Source organism: Pollachius pollachius (assembly GCF_949987615.1).
Source record: "Pollachius pollachius genome assembly, chromosome: 11".
NCBI classification, from domain to species: domain Eukaryota; kingdom Metazoa; phylum Chordata; class Actinopteri; order Gadiformes; family Gadidae; genus Pollachius; species Pollachius pollachius.
Genome location: NC_136944.1, coordinates 6050877 through 6067655, shown reverse-complemented (window position 1 = coordinate 6067655; position 16779 = coordinate 6050877). Strand labels below are relative to the sequence as shown.

Here is a 16779-nt window from a genome sequence, read left to right as displayed (position 1 = left end):
CCGCAGACACCCTGAGTGATGAAAGTCAGAGAGGGCAGGGAGTGATGTGCCAATGATTTGAGCAGTTTTCACCACTCGCTGTAGGGCTTTCCTGTCATCCATTGTGCTGTTGCCATACCACACCGTGAAGCACTGGGTGAGGATGCTCTCCACGGTGCACCGATAGAAGTTCCAGACGATCTGAGGGGAGGGTTTTTTGCAGTTTCCTTAGGAAGAAAAGGCGTTGTTGAGCTTTTTTGATCAGAGTGGAGGTGTATAGTGACCGGGAGAGGTCTTGTGAAATGTGGACCCAAAGGAACTTGAAGCTGGTGACCCGCTCTACTTCAGCCCCGTTGATGTGAATGGGTGTGTGGATGGTTGCCTTTGCTTTCCCGAGGTCGACAATGAGTTATTTGGTTTAGGTGGGGTTGAGCGCAAGGTTGTTATTGGTGCACCATGCTGCCAGGTGCTGGACTTCCTCCCTGTAGGCTGATTTATCATTGTTCCGGAACAAGCTGAGCACTGTAGCGTTGTATGCAAATTTGATGATGTTAGTGTTGTGAATGGGGGAGCAGTCATAGGTGAAGAGGCTGTGCAGTAATGGGCTAAGCACACACCCTTGTGGCACGCCAGTGTTTAGAGGAAGGAAGTGGAGGAGAGGTTGTTTAACCTCACCATCTGTGGTCTTCATGATGACTGATGTGAGTGCTTGGGGGCGGAAGTCATTTCAACTGAGGGCTTTCACTTTCTTGGGGACAGGGACAATGGGGGTCCTTCTGAAACATGTGTGAACTATAGACTGGAGTAGGGATGTACTGAAGATGTCTGTGAATACATCTGCCAGCCGGTCTGCGAAAAGGCTTTTGATGAATGTTACAAAACTGTGAGACATGATAATGTATTGCAGATAATATAATGTCTATGTATAACGCTGCATTCACACCATCTGAGCTCCAGGTTATTGTGCATGGTGACCAGCCACTTATATTTGAAGAGCCACTCAAGACCACAGGTGCATCTGTTTCTTAGCGTGGGTCCACCTGTAGCCCTGCTACAACAGGAATGACATCGTGTCTACTCTTGTGTCACTCTTTACATCGATTACATTGATGCTTTGTTATTTCTCACTTGCAGCGCATTTGTGGAGCCTCATTATTATGATCTATATTCAACAACCAGGTGAGAGTAGTATATCATATATATAAGGTATACCACCATTTATGCCTTCCAAAAGGTTGTCAATGTCCATTAGTCACTCAAGCTACAAGTTCATACCATTCGTATCACTTTCGTTTCTCTATAAATTCTGGCTTTTTGGAAAGCTATCTTAACAGGATATTTAATTAGTGGGAGGAAAAAAGGGGAATTCCTTGTCCTACTCATCTTAGAAGTCGATGATGATTCATTTAGGAATTTGTTGCATGGAAAAATTTAAGAGATCCATGTGGGGAAGTTGGGTGGAGTAGGCAAGGTCTTACTGACAAAACAAACAGGAAGTTAGCCAAAATGGTGTCATTGCGTACAGTGCTTTTAACACTTAGGATTACAGTACTGTTTTGGAATCGTAAGTGTTATAAGCGCTCTGTATTGACAATACTGTGTAGTAATATAACATAAGCTATAATTCAGTCAGAGGGTTGGAAAATTAAAATTATGTATGAATGACAGCATGAAAAACCAGTATTCAATAAATTGCGTTATAAGACTTTGTCACACCGCGTCCTGCTACGCGGTCCAATAGCCCCATCTAGCGGCCACTTGACGCCACTGTTCCTCATTCTCCCGACACACTGGCCTTCAATCTTCAATCTCCACTTCCTTCCTACTTCAGCCGGGGATCTCCATCCAGCCGGCGCCAGTTCGTCGTTTAAAACTTCCAGTTCGTATCGGTCCTACCAGCATTTTCTAGAATCAGTTCAGTGTTCCTGTTCTTCTCGTAACCCTCTTCCCTCATCCCTAGTTCTCCGTCCGTCACTCTGCCTACCTGTCGCCGATTGATTGTCTGATGCCTCATCATCCCAGCCAAAGAGTATTGGTATTATTAGTAATGGCTACTTGCCAAATCGAAAAAATAACTTCACACAGTGTGTCTTTTTCCAATGTATTTGTTATCATTCGTAGCATTGATCAGCAGTGAAATTGTTCGCCAAATTCGTTGACGTAGCAACCGAATACGCTGGGGTTGATAAATTGCCGGACTGCGGAGTGATACAGATGACGTGATTCAGAGGCAAAAAGAGACACTTTCCTTGACAGCGGTCAAATATGGTGGACGTGAGCATTCCACTGCATTGAGAAGAGCCGTGTAATAAACAAAAATAATTGACAGATGAACGTTAGGAAGGCCCATGCAAGTGAATGGAGCAGTCTACAGCATTGAGAAGAGCCGTGTAAAATAAGTAAGGGATAATGTATAGAACGCCGGTCATTATCGGGAAAATAAGTGTGTCTTGCTTCGCCCTGAAGGGGCTTAATTTCGATAATGACCGGCGACGTTCTATACTTATCCCACTTATTACACGGCTACGTGCCGAAACGAAAAAATGACTTCACATGGTGTGGGGTTACCCTTACCAAAAACATATGCCAATTAGCTAGAGAATGGATATACAAATGCACCATAAGTCCAACAACATCGACTGTGACGCAAAACGCTGAAAAAAGCCGAAAAAAGCCGGCCAACACCACAGTGCGTTGCCCCACCACGGTGCGTTGCCCCACCACAGTGCGCTGCCCCACCACAGTGCGTTGCCCCACCACGGTGCGCGGCCTCCGAGGCTGCAGCTGGAGGCTACTCGTGGGACTGACATAAAGGGGCGTTCCTCCGTGAAATACCGCAAGAAAAATGGGAGATTTCCCCCTTTGCAGCTCGTGCGGGTGGTGTACGAGGCACCTGGAACACACCATTAGAAGCCGAGTGCGATATCTATTCGGTGTATCTATCTATACTCTATCTTTCTATGCTGGGAGGTGAGCTAACAGTTCTCCTGCCGCTAACGCTGGGAGGGCCTCAATAAAGTCACGCCCGGAACCGGACTGAATATCTAACTTAAAGGTCCCATGACATGCCTCCAGGTGTGGGTTGATTAGCCGTCACAAGCCGTTTTGGAAATCTGTCCCTTATGAAATCACAGGTGGGCGTGTCCACCTAGATGGGTGACGGATAGATGAGCAACGTTTGCTACAGTCCACCATGTAGGCTGGTAGACTGACCTATCCAGCACACATCTAGGTGGAGAGGCCCACCTGTGATTTCATAAGGGACAGATTTCCAAAACGGCTTGTAACGGCTAATCAACCCACACCTGGTGGCATGTCATGGGACCTTTAAAACTAATTCAACGCGGTATGGTAACCAGGCTACATTCACGCTAATAAGCAGAATCAATTCTAAATCCGGGTTTTCTTTTATAGAATCGGGAGTTAAAATCATTTAACCAAAACGATGTAGGTTTTTTTTTGTCAAACACATGCTACTGCTGCCTGAATGCAGTCAGCCAGTAATGGTTCCTGGGGAGACCGAGCAATTACTACTGCTGACAGTGTTGCCGGATTGGGGCAGATTGTGCGGTTAAATCTGGCCCAATCCGGCAACACTGACTCTGATCTCAATACACTTCTGCAGCAAGGCGGACGGACCATGTATTGCGAGTGAGGACATCGTTTTGTGTCATTGAGAGGGAAAGCTGGTGCGTTGTAGTGTTTGAGTCACCCCTCAAATGTTGCTAAAAGTTAAAGAATAAATTATATCAGCTGTAGAGCTTTTAGGAAAAATAAGAATTATAAAGGGTTGTCTGAAAATATTCTGAATCTAGCAACTCAATTGCTAAATTGAGTTTAGCTCCCTTTCCCCTTTTTTAGCTCCCTTTCTTACAGCTCCACTTGGTGTCACTGTTTACCAACATTAGCCACGATAGTGAAACAAACGCGTTAGTTTCACAAACGTTTGTGGTTATCTACAAAAAAAGAGCAGTTTCTTGTCTTTTATACATCTGCATCCACCAACACACTATTTTTAATGTCGTTGTTGACATGCAGTACAAATGCAGTCTCCAGAGTATGGCCTAACTCATCATTTATCAGGTAGGAAAGTGGTTTGTTGATAGATCCAGTTATTGGCTATAACATTAGTGAAATTAAGTCTTATTAAATAGAAAATACACTTAGGGAATGTAAATAAAATCAGTCCATGAGAAAAAAAGAGCCAGAGGCTGTTAAAAATCACAGTGAGGTAATTTATTCAGTTCAGTTCTAAGACATCACAATAGCAACGCACCCTGACGCTGTGTTGTGCATCCACTTTCCTTGAGAAGGTTTAACGTTTTTCGCTTTTCTTCAGCAGGTACAGACAGGTCCATTCTAAAACAGCTTTGTTCTTAATGTGCGTTCGGTGTGTTTCTGAATGTTGGTGGTTAGACTTTTAACAATAAAAAAATTAGTTTGGACAGTAGCTTACCAAAGTCTTTTATCAAACACATGAAGTCTGGTTTCCCAAAACAGTGAAAAACACAAATCAATCTCGGGGGGGGGGGGGGAATTGTGGAAATAAAAACAACTTGCAATTTTACATATCCTTGAGGTGCCACTATTTAGAAAGTGTTAAAGAAAGCTTCAAAACCACGTTTTTGTTAGCAGTTGTATATTTTACTGTTGTGCTTGCTGGTCTGTCTTCCTCCTACAACATTCACACTGATCCAGATTGACACCATCGTTATTATACGCTTTTTCAAACTTTGCTGTTTCGTTCGTTTTAACCACTGAGACGGACTGTCCAACGCAGACCTGCAAGGAAAAGATTTGGGCAGAGCAGTAGTAGATGAGGCAGTGTTGTTGTAAGTCTTCTAGTGTTTTGGTGATATAAACCAGTGTGTGTTAGAAATTAACTGGTAACCTGGGTTACCTTTGGTCCGGCATTGATTTAATATTCCTTTGACATTTGCGTTTTTCTTTTTTTTGAATTTAAGGACAGTAGTAAAGTTTAAAATCAAAAATATTTCCTTATAAAAAAAACAAAACCCGAAATGCTCTTTGAACAAATTTCATAATGTCTGTTTTTCCTCATTTATATTTAGAACAAGAGTTTGGTCGGATTGAACGAATTCATTGAAAAACAGACCAGTGTATTGTGGTTAGAAGCTGCAGCCAGGGCCGCACCATCCAGTATGCTTTCACAATACCCACTTGAAGACCCAGGAAGTACATTCTCTCCCTTAAAGTCTCTGAGAACATGTATGGTGACTTTATTTCATTTGGAGGCTTTCGACATCGTTTTTCTCTAAATGTGTGGTTGGTAATATGATTCAAAGATTGTATGTTTTTCCACAAATTATAATATTCTAGTCATGTCGTCATGGCATGCAAAATACAGATCAGAAAATACATACAGGGTTAGTTTGGCTTGGTGACCTGTTCAAACTGGCTAGTGAAGAAAAATAAGGTTGCCCCACACAGTGAGCACAGATAGTTTGAAAGCGACACACAGAGAACCACACATTGAACACTGTGTGGTTCTGCCCACTTGTAAGACTTGTACATTAAAAACAAAGAAAACAGCAAACAGTTACTAACTAAGTATCAACAAGTGTGCTAGTGTGAAAATGCTATGGCAGTTAGTGAGTGGCAAACACACAAAGTCATTATGCCCAATAAATCTCAATACAAACACAAGTCACCCGTCAATGTAGAAAACCTGCTAGCCGCGAGATACGTGACGTGCTAACCAGGCTGTGGCTATATTGGCAATGTAGCGGCACAGTAGTGCTAATGCTAACGCTAACACCGTCTCTGCACGTCGTCAGCCTTACGGCCTTGAGGACAGAAACTTCTGGTTAAATGCTATTTTCTGATTTAACAAAACAGTGGCGATGAAGGAAAACAAAAGCCTCTTATTTAGCTTTTCTTCGCCTCTTTAATTCCTTTTAATGTCTGAGAGGTAAGACCACCCTGTAGGTGTTTCGGGACAACATTTGGTTTTGGTTTGTGTGTTGATTTGGGTCTCGGTGTTGTGTTGTGGTGCTGGTGACGTTTATGTGACAGGAAGTATTGTGTCTGTGCTGGGGTGAATATATTTATATATATTTATATAATATATCTACTAAATATCTACATGCTAACTCTGCATCATCGGTCTCCATTCTGACAGCCTACCGTACTGAGCTGTCGCCTGCCGTCCCTCCCCCCCCCCACCCAATATGTACAATAGAATTTCCACAAACTCATATACTGTACAGGTCTTTTTACATCGTCTCTTCCTCACTTTTTATTTTTTCTCGTTGAAAAAAAACAAAAACACATGACAAGGTGGAAAGAAGGAGTCTCAGTCGGTCCCCCGCAACTCACATTCTTAAAACCAAACAACCGCAGGGTACATCCGTCCGCACATTCAACTCGTCCGGCCATCGCATACGAGCCAAGCATCTGGTGGGGCTGGGGGGCGTGTGGGGGTCTGTTCCGTTCGGGTCCTCCCCTTTACAACTTGTGTACCTGACTGAGATCGGTTTCACCGTGGCATCACCGTGGCTCCGCCACCGTTTCAAACCGGGACATTAACGTTTTAAGAAGATGGCCACTTCCTAAATTCTGTGAAGGAATAAAAACAAAAGCGCAATACGACCCACAAGTTGGTTTCTGCTGGTGAGTTTGGGAACTTTATCAGGGGTTCATGGTTCAGCTGCTCGTTAAGAGTGTCCCGAGTCGGGAATCGATGCTGCATTCCGTTTCTGGACAATTCAGTGTTTTGCCTTTTTGGCCGACGCTCCATCATATCATCTTGGGTCTGTCCGCGTTCACCCAAAGACCCTAGTTCTTCTCCCACCCGTCTCGGTAAGCATGGAGGTGTGTGTGTGTGTTACAGTGTCTGGACGTCACGGCGGGAATCGGCCAGTCTCATCCTTTCCGTTTAAACCGGGTATTTACACGCTTTCCCGTTGCACCGCTCTGATCTTAGCGCAATCTTTGAGGACCAATGAGTGGAGAGGGGCGGGACGTCTGTGGGTCCCCGCCCCTTTTATCCGCTAGCACAACCACCACCGCGCCTGGTGGTCCCATCTCATGCTTCACCGCCACGTGGAGGGACGTAGAGGTGGCGTCAGGGGTCCGTGGTGGGAGGATGGATGGATGTGTGGAGGGTTGGATGACCGACAAAGTGGATGGGTGGGGGGTGGGGCGGTGTGTTCTCAGGGGACGGGGGAGGGTGCGCACGGGGAGGAGGAAGAGGAGGAGGAGGAGGAGGAGGAAGGGGCGGGCGACGGCGTGCCCGTGCTGCCGCCGCTCACGGGCGCGTCCCCAGCGTCCCGGTCCTTCCTGCCCCTCCTCCTCTTGCCCCCGGCCCCCGCCAGCCCGTCGTCTGCCCCCTTGCCCCCCCCGGTGCCCTGGCCGTCCAGGCCCTCCGAGCTCTCCAGCATCTCTTGGATGAGTGGCGGCATGGAGCCCGGGATCTCCATCTTCAGCGTGATCACCCGCTCCGCTCCTGGGGGGAAAAAACGGGCAGAGAGACCCCTTGAGCATGTGACGCCCGGGGCAGACGCTGTGTGCTGATTGGCCAACCGTGAAGGCTCGCTGGCACAAGTGATTGTTGCCGTTTTCTGACTCCCGGAGATCTTTAATATCTAATACTATAATATATTACCTATATAATATAATATATAATATCAAGGCTAAAAGCCGTGTGCGCCTCTGCATGATATTATGAATCTTAAAGACTGCGTCAGATACTCCGACGTCTCTGGGACTTCCAGAACAAGTAACGACTCGTACTGGGAGTTATCTCGACCATGGCTGGGAAGGAATTGGCGGAAAGGAACTTTGGCGTTCACAAGGGGTAAGCCCCTCCCTCCTACACTCGCGCGAGTGTTTTGAAGTTTGCGCAATCAACGCACAGAAAGGTGTGATATAAGCGTGTCTTACCCTTGACGCTGATGCTCCGAAGGTCGGTGATCTTCATCAGCATCTTGGGGAACATACTGGGCTTGTCCGGTCTCCTCCTCCTCACGTAGATCTACGACGGCAGAAGAGGATCGGGGCTTTAGGAGGATTTCTTGTCACTGGCTGTTCAATCACCTCACTACTTCAATAACACGTAGCGTGTTTCATTGCAGGGGCAAGCACATTTTATATGCAAGGCTGGAGGCTTGCTTAAGCATCTTGTTTACGCTACTGTTAGATATAAGTCTGTTCAGGGGTGAAATACACAGAAATTTCCTTTATTACATTTTCATTTAGGGTATTTAGAAGACTCTTTCATCCAAAGCAACTTACAATATGTACATTTTCTCAGAAGAAAGAGAAACAACCACATATCGCTGTCGGTACAGTAAGGATGTTTATAGAACCAAGGCAAGCACTTACAGTTGTTAGGTTAACCCATTCCCCGTACACAACAAAGATAGCTAGGATAGGACGCTACACAATGCCAAGTGCTATTACAATGTAAACATAAGTGTGTACATTAAGTGCCCGTTCAATGCAGAGTGTTACCTTCAGCGCCTCCAACAAGGGCTCCTGAAGAACGTCCACCTTATCGGACTGCTCCAGGTCCTGTCGGTCTGCAGACACACACACACACACACGCACACACACACACACACACACACACACACACACATACACACACACAGACAGACACACACAGACACAGACACACAGAGACAGAGACACAGACACATACACAGAGCCAGAGACACACACAGACACACATGCACACACACAGAAACAGACACGGACACAAACACACACACAAATTAATCGGAAGGTGGCGAAAATGAACATTAGCTGCTCATCAAACCATTTATAACCTATGCTGCTGTTTCTCTGATTGTCTCTGAAGCGGCCGTACCTCCGCACAGCAGGCAGATGGCGCTGAGCAGGCCCGTCTCGGCGTCGTCCATCTCCAGGGGGAGCAGCTGGCTGGCGAAGCTGAACACCAGGTCGGTGAGGGGCCCGAAGCCCGCGTTGTGCATCTGGGTCCGGTTCAGCGTCAGGCCGTCCGAGAACGTCATGGTGTCCTGGTCCGGGGTGTAGCGCGTGCAGATACGCAGGATCTGGGGGGGGGCAGGTTGAGGAGGTAAGTGGGAGAAACCTGACAGATAGTGGCGCTGGAAGAGCCATTTGAATGGGATGAGCGGGAGATGGCAGATGGTTTGCTTAGAGGAAGGTGGTTCAAGCCTAGTATGGATCCAAGCTAGCTCATGCATAGTTGGCGTAGAAGCTGGCTACTACCTAGTGAGCATTCATGGTTATAGAATAGTGAGCAAGGCAGAGGGCTTTAACATAGCATAACACATGGTTATAACATAATTAGCATAAAAGCTGATTACATTCAGGGCATTTAGCAGACGCTTGTATCTAAAGCGACACACATTCACACATCGATGGTGGAGTCAACCATGCAAGGCGACAGCCAGCTCGTCAGGAGCAGTCAGCGTGAGGTGTCTGGAAGGTTGCTAGTTCGATCCCCGGTTCAGCCAAGCAAAGTGTCGAGGGACACCTCGACACTGAGCCGGGGATCGAACTAGCAACTTCCCGGTTACAAGGGCTCTACCTCCTGAGCTAAGGCGAACCCCTCTATAGTATGACTAGATCATCTTTAACGAGAACACGGCTAATCCAGTTGACACTTAAACAACGGTAAAGAAACCATGCAAGGTGACAGCCAGCTTGTCGGGAGCAGTTGGGGTTGTGTCTTGCTCAGGGACACCTCAACACTCAGCTAGAGTAGCCGGGGATCTAACTGGCCACCGTCTGATAGCCAGTCAACCCGCTCTACGTCCTGAGCCCATTGCCACCCATTAAAACAAGAACAAACGAATAACATCGGATGCTTAAAGAGAGGGGAGGCCCACTTACCAGGATGTCCAGGCAGGCGGCCTTGAGCAGGGTGATCTGGTCGGCGATGGTGAGTGTGGTGAAGCCGGGCAGCTGCTTGGCGAACTCCACCGTCTTGATGATGCACTTGGTGGACAGCTCACTGAACTTGTCCCACAGGTTGACGTCCAGAGCCACACGGTGCTCCGCGCTGTTACTCTGAAAGGATCAGACAGGGACACTGTTGACTTCCTTTCCGTTGAACATTCTCTTGAAAGTTCACCTGAACTCTGTATTGCCTCCTCCATGACCCGCCACACCCCTCTTACGCACTTATTGAATGTTGTACGTCCTGGAACTTAATGTACACACTTATTGTATGTAGTACTCAGCATCGTGAACCGTCTTATCCTAGCTATCTTTGTTGTATACAGGGAATGAGTTAACCAAGTGATTGTTAGTGCTTGGCACTTGGTTCTATGAACATCCTTACTCAACCGGCAGCGAAATATTGTTGTATCTCTTTCTTCTGACAAATGTAGTTATTGTAGGTCGCTTTGGATATAAGCGACCTACAATAAGCTTTCTGCTAAATGCCCTCAATGTAAATGTAAATATAAATGCTTTCCAAGCACTAAAGCCTGACCGAACACACGCGCACACACACACAGACACACACACAGACACACACACCCACACACACACACACACACACACACACACACACACACACACACACACACACACATCCACACACACACACACACACACTCACCGTTGTGTACTTCCCCAGCTGGCAGAGCGAGGGGAAGGTCTCCTGGTGCGCCCGTCGGACGCGTTCGATCATCTTCTCCTCCTCGGCGGTGAGGACGTACACCTCGGACGGCTCGGCGCGCTTCTCCTCCTTCTTCTTCTTGGCCCGGTCGTTTCTCACCGCTGGGGGGGGGGGGGGGGGGGGGGAGACACACTGTCAGAGGCCTGGCGATGGCTGGTGTGTGATGATTTAATAATAATATTAGTATTAATACGTTCAGCTTACGCAGCGCCTTTCTAAATACTCAGAGTCGCTTGACAGAGTGAACACAGAATACAATTATTTAATAATACTGTGTATAAATCAAAAGATAAAATGGGATAAAAATAGGTAGCTAGAAAACTGAAATAGATATATTAGACTAGGAATAGTTAAAAGGTGGGAGTGTAGAGAAGGGAAGGAGGTTGTGTGCTGAAAGCGATCTTGAAAAGGTGGGTTTTGAGGGCCTGTAAATAATGGGAGTGTGCTATTTAAGGGAGGATCAAGCGGTTGTTTATCAACAGGAGTGGACATTCGCAGGAATTCTCTGTGTTCAGCAGCCCCGTTGATGCAGTGTAATGGAAGAAGACCGCTGACAGCAACCGCAGGCTAGAAGAAGGCCTTTTTTGGTTAATTACTCGACTTGCTTGCATTGTATTCGTTTAGGATGGCAAGGAAACCCCACCAAAACAGCCTGTAGTGTGTTTTACTAATAGGAATCCTCTCGGTCAGAGCATGGCACTGTCATTGGCTGAGCAACACCCAATGACACCTCACATCCACTAGAGGGGGCTGTAGGCACAGGTTAACACAAACACACACATACATATATATATTGTATATATATATGTGTATGTATGTACGTATGTATGTATATATAAATATATGTATATATATATGTGTGTATATACATACATATTCCAATATATAAATATATGTATATATATATATATATATGTATGTATGTATATATATGTATATATATATATATATATCTGTGTATACATTTATGAAAGACCAGGGTACTCACACTCCTTGGACATGCCCACGTCGAGGCACTTCTGCAGACGGCAGGACTGACACCGGTTGCGGGTCACCTTGTTGATGACGCACATCTTTTCCCGGTGACACGTGTACGCCATGTTCTTCTGGATGCTGCGCCGGAAGAAGCCCTGGGAGGAGGAGAGGAGAGGAGTCAGACACTACAGCCGGAATCTACAGTCAGACACTACAGCCAGACACTGACCGCAATCAGACACTACAGCCAGACACTACAGAAGGAACCTACAGCCAGGACACTGACTGCAGTCAGACACTACAGCCAGGAAACTACAGTCAACCACTACAGCCAGACCCTACAGAAGGAACCTACAGCCAGGACACTACAGTCAACCACTACAGCCAGGAACCTACAGCCAGGACACTACAGTCAACCACTACAGCCAGACCCTACAGCCAGGACACTACAGTCAACCACTACAGCCAGACCCTACAGCCAGGACACTGACTGTAGGCTACACTGAATCATTTACATGTCCACATTAGGAACGCATTCTGATTTGTTTGGATTTTGTTTGTAAGAAAGAGAGAGAGAGAGAGAGAGAGAGATCCAATATACATAGAACATATATATATATGAACATATTTATACATTTATTTACATTGATATACATATATACGTATATATATTATATATATATATGTGTGTGTGCATATATATATACACACACATATTTATATATATACACAGACATATATATATATATATATATATATATATATATATATATATATATATATATATATATATATATATATATATATTTACTCACATATGTGTATATGCTGCTTTATGTAAGGGATAATGAGCCCTCACATTGACCTCAATTGAGTCGCACAAATGCACACACACACACACACGCACACCGCAAATACATCATTGTTTGGATGGCTAGTTGTGTAAGTACTGTGTGTGCGTGTGTGTGTGTGTGTGTGTGTGCGTGTGTGCGCGAGTACACAGAGCTGATCAAAGTAAAGAAGCTTAGCAGGCTAAGAAAGCACGAGAAGGCACCAGGAAGGTACTGACCTCTAAACCAAGAGGTCTCTCTCTCTCTCTCTCTCTCTCTCTCTCTCTCTCTCTCATACATGCCTTTACTTGCATGTAAACAAAAAAAACACACACACAAACACACACACACACACACGTCCACACACACACACAGACACGTACACACACACACAAACACACACGTACACACACACACACACACACACACAGACACGTACACACACACACAAACACACACGTACACACACACACACACACACACACTCAGAGTGCGACGGGGCCCACCTTGCAGCCTTCACAGGCGCTGACCCCGTAGTGGTATCCTGACGACTTGTCCTGGCACACGAAGCAGGGCTTGTAGACCCGGGGCGGGGGGGGCGGGGAGGAGGGACTGGGCACCAGGAGGTCCTCGCCCGAGCTGGTGCTCCCCGTCTCCACTGCTACAGTCAAAGGGGGAGGGGGGGGGGGGGGGACACACAAGTTACAATGTGGAGCGCCTCAGAGAGGAACCAAACATTGGGCTGAAACCTAAAGCCGCAGTGTGGCATTCTGACTGCAGCGATTTACTCGGTTCTGGAACACCCGACTGGATAAACAGCACGACCGTACGCGAGTTGAGCCGCACATAAGTCAATGTATGTTCTGGTCATAAAGGTTCAACTGAATCACATTGAAGCACATTGATGTATTTTTACGTTATTGGATGAAATGTAATGCCAGGTGTAATGTCACTTGACACGCAAAACAATGGCAGCTTTCCTTTGCATGGTGGTCTGCACGTATGCTACTTTGAGGTTGGGAAAAACGACTGGTGTAACAAATGGCTGTGTATGCGTTCGCTGTTGAGGCAGATAACAGCAACCCAGCTCTCTTTAGCTTTGGATTCACTGACTCTTTAGTGTGCACACATCACCTTTTAAAAAGCAAAGTACTGATCAGTAGGTACACAAATCTGCATTAGCATTGGCTTGTTTGGTTATGTTATGAGAGCAGAGCGGACAACAAGAATCGAGTGTGAGAGTCAGACTTCACATGCTCTCACGCCACACCTCCTATTTCTCACTCCAATTACCCGCAATTTCGCAAACCCTTTCAATGTCACAAGCTCGTATGTAATCATGCATCCGCGCCCAAGCCTGGGTTAGAACCGTGCATAGCTCCTTGAAATCTGATGAAACAATGCTGCAACCTGCAACTCTGACTTAGGTCCGGTCTTGCTCAAAGCGTCACACATAAAGTCACACACCACATACAATAGTGATCATTGACCACCTGTACCTTCTGTTACGGTTTGGGCAAGGATTAGATTTTATAAAACGGATGAAATTGGTGTAAGTAGTCGTGTCTTTAGCGCATTTTGGCAACCCTGAACGGGCCCCAAACAAACGCGCCGCTCAAATCTCACTCCAAGGATTTCAGTGAACTTGGCAGCGTCCGGGCCTGAGGTTTAACGTTATCAGCCGTGTTTTTGAGTTCCATGAGGTCAAAGGAAAGTCACGCTAGTACCGCTGCGATACGGGTGAAGCAATAACACGCAGAGGTGCTTTTGCGAAATACAGGGCGAGGACAGGAGGCAGGCGGCCATAGATCACACAAGCGCCAAGGAGGAAGACACTCAATAAGTCATAGCGACTTGACCAATCTCTCCGTTTCTGTACACATGGACATCGGCCACATCCGGGGAAAGAAGCGGAGACAGTCCGAGCTCCTTTGAATTGAAATTGATAGAGAAGACATAGGAGAATACGGTGGTGTAGTCAGAGGAGAGAGGGGGAGGTGGCGGAACATTACATAAAAAGAACGAGGTAGAGAGTCAGAGAGAGAAGGAGGCAGAAAGAGAGGGAGAGAGACGGAGAGAGACGCAGAGAAAGGGAGCGACAAAGAGGGAGAGAGACAGATAGAGAGACAGAGAGAGAGAGAGAGAGGGAGACACAGAGAGAGAGAGAGACAGAGAGAGAAAAGGATACAGAGAGAGAGGGAGAGAGAGAAAATGATACAGAGAGAGAGGGAGCGAGAGAGAGAGAGAGAGAGAGAGGGAGGGAGAGAGAGCGAGAAAAGGATACAGAGAAAGAGGGAGAGAGAGAGAGAGAGAGAGAGAGAGAGGGAGAACGAGCAAGCGGGAGGAAGGCCGAGGGAGCGGTAAAGGTGGATTAACGGAGGCTAACTGGGATGGAATATGGTGGAGGGATGAACTAAACAAAGAACTCGCAAGAATATCTCGGGTCAAATCGCATCGTGAGCTGAGCATGCTCAAGTGTTTGTGCACATAAGGACCGTGTGTGTGTGTGTGTCTTTGACGGTTTGAATACACAGTGTAAGACAAAGCCAGTAACCTTGTGATTTCAATGAAACCACCAAGGCACAATGCATTATGTATAGGCACACACAAAAACATCTAAACACACACACACTCACACACATGCAAACATAACAACGGGAAAGAAAAACTCACAAGGACACACAGATATACATTAACACAGGACACGCAAGACCACATCTGAACACACACTCACATTCACACATCGGACAATGTGCAGTGCTTGACTTCCATCTCTGGGACTGCAAGGCCCAGACACTATGTATGTGTGTGTGTGTGTGTGTGTGTGTAGGTGTGTGTGTTCCTAGCCGACCAGGGAGAGCTGTTGTGTAATAATTTCCCTGTTTAAAATGCAGAGAGACTTCCAGCGAAACTTCTGACTGTGTCATCAAAACACGACCGAGTCTTAGCTTCCCCCCCACCCAAGTTTCCTTATTTCCTCAGTTGCGTCTTAAGGGTGGAGACGGACCCTCCCAGTGTGTCTGTCCTCACAATTCTGTCCTAATCGCTCCGTAATCCGCCGACCTCCTTTGACATTGCTTATTTATGTTATGAAAGAGCACATAGGGCGTCTGAGGGAAATTACACTTAGAGTACGATTCTGACCTACTTGTACGTTGGCATGTAATTCTGTCCTGGGGCACCATACTTTACTTCAGTCCGTTCAAAAGCACATTTGACTGAATTGCCTCTTCAAACAAGCTAGCAACGTTAAAAATGACTTTATTTTCGACAGAATTTGATATTTACTATTCAACAGATATTCACGCTCTGAATTAAAGCTTTGTGAGGCAGGCAACTTCAGACTTGATCACCGTTATGAGACCCTGTGTGTATCTCGCGGTGTATAACCCTAACCCTAACCCTAACCCTAACCTGCTATGGAGACGGTCGGGCAGCAGAACAACACAAGAGACGGATCACAAAGTACTCTGCCCTGAACAATAGCCCAACTTAAATGCAATTAGATGGGAGACAAACACAAATACTTGAGTACTAGACTGTGTATCAATTAGAGTTTTTCAGTATTCCTGTCGTCCCTGATACAGATCCGTTAACTCCGGATTGGTTCTATTAATGAATTCGTCCAGCCTTCCTCTCTGCGGGAAGAGGCCTTCCATAATCCTCCATCCCGCGCATGACCATGTTCCGACTCAGAGCGTAGAGCAGAAAGAGGAGGGGAAGATTCACAGACTGCTCTGTTTGTCAGAGACGTGTTTCTTGAGCAAGGTTGGAAACAATGATAAACAGACCGTGATCAAGCGATAAGGTTAAGAAACCAGTAGTCTTTCTCTGTAGGGATCCTTTCCACAATGATAGAATATAGTCCAAGCCTTTCAATGGCAAAAACAAGCGCTTGTAGAGGATGTGCATTGACACACTGCTATTGCCCCCAAAGGATTACATTGTAGGCCGTTTTCCCAGATCACTGCTGCAGCGTTCTTGCTCATTTCTTGACCAATCTCAGAGATTGTTGTCCGCATTGGTCCCTTGAACCCAAGGTGAAGGTTGAAAATCACACGGTTCTACTTTAAGTGTAATTTGTTAGAATTGACACGGCATACTTTTAATACTTTTAATACTAATACTAGAGTATTGCTGTGAGACAGCTGCTGTAACAGGAGAACTTTGACTTTGGCGAAACTATGTTGACTTTCTTATTACTTTGTTTACTTTGACATAAAGTGTATTACATGAGTACTTAAGGCTGTTTGTCATAAGGGTGTTCTCCTGTCTTTATCACATGCAATTCGGAGCTATGACGCATGGCCACTACATCTCGTGGAAAACCATGTACCATTATACCATCATAAACCTTTC

The 16779-nt window shown here is 46.1% G+C and overlaps 1 protein-coding gene across 2 annotated transcripts in view; it reads right to left on the bottom strand.

Annotated features, from left to right (window-relative positions):
- Positions 1-4216: 4216 nt before the first annotated feature.
- rarab (retinoic acid receptor, alpha b) overlaps positions 4217-16779 on the bottom strand; it is a 20787-nt gene continuing 8224 nt past the window's right edge. The window contains exons 2-9 of one of the 2 annotated variants that reach the window (XM_079745624.1): positions 12927-13081; positions 11604-11745; positions 10556-10716; positions 9823-9999; positions 8813-9017; positions 8455-8522; positions 7885-7975; positions 4217-7447 (exon numbers count right to left, since the gene is read on the bottom strand). In XM_079745624.1, the coding sequence (XP_079601750.1) occupies positions 7155-7447; positions 7885-7975; positions 8455-8522; positions 8813-9017; positions 9823-9999; positions 10556-10716; positions 11604-11745; positions 12927-13081 (1292 nt within the window). In that variant the 3' untranslated portion in view covers positions 4217-7154. The remainder of the gene's footprint in view (positions 7448-7884; positions 7976-8454; positions 8523-8812; positions 9018-9822; positions 10000-10555; positions 10717-11603; positions 11746-12926; positions 13082-16779) is intronic. The other variant, XM_079745625.1, reaches the window with a different exon arrangement.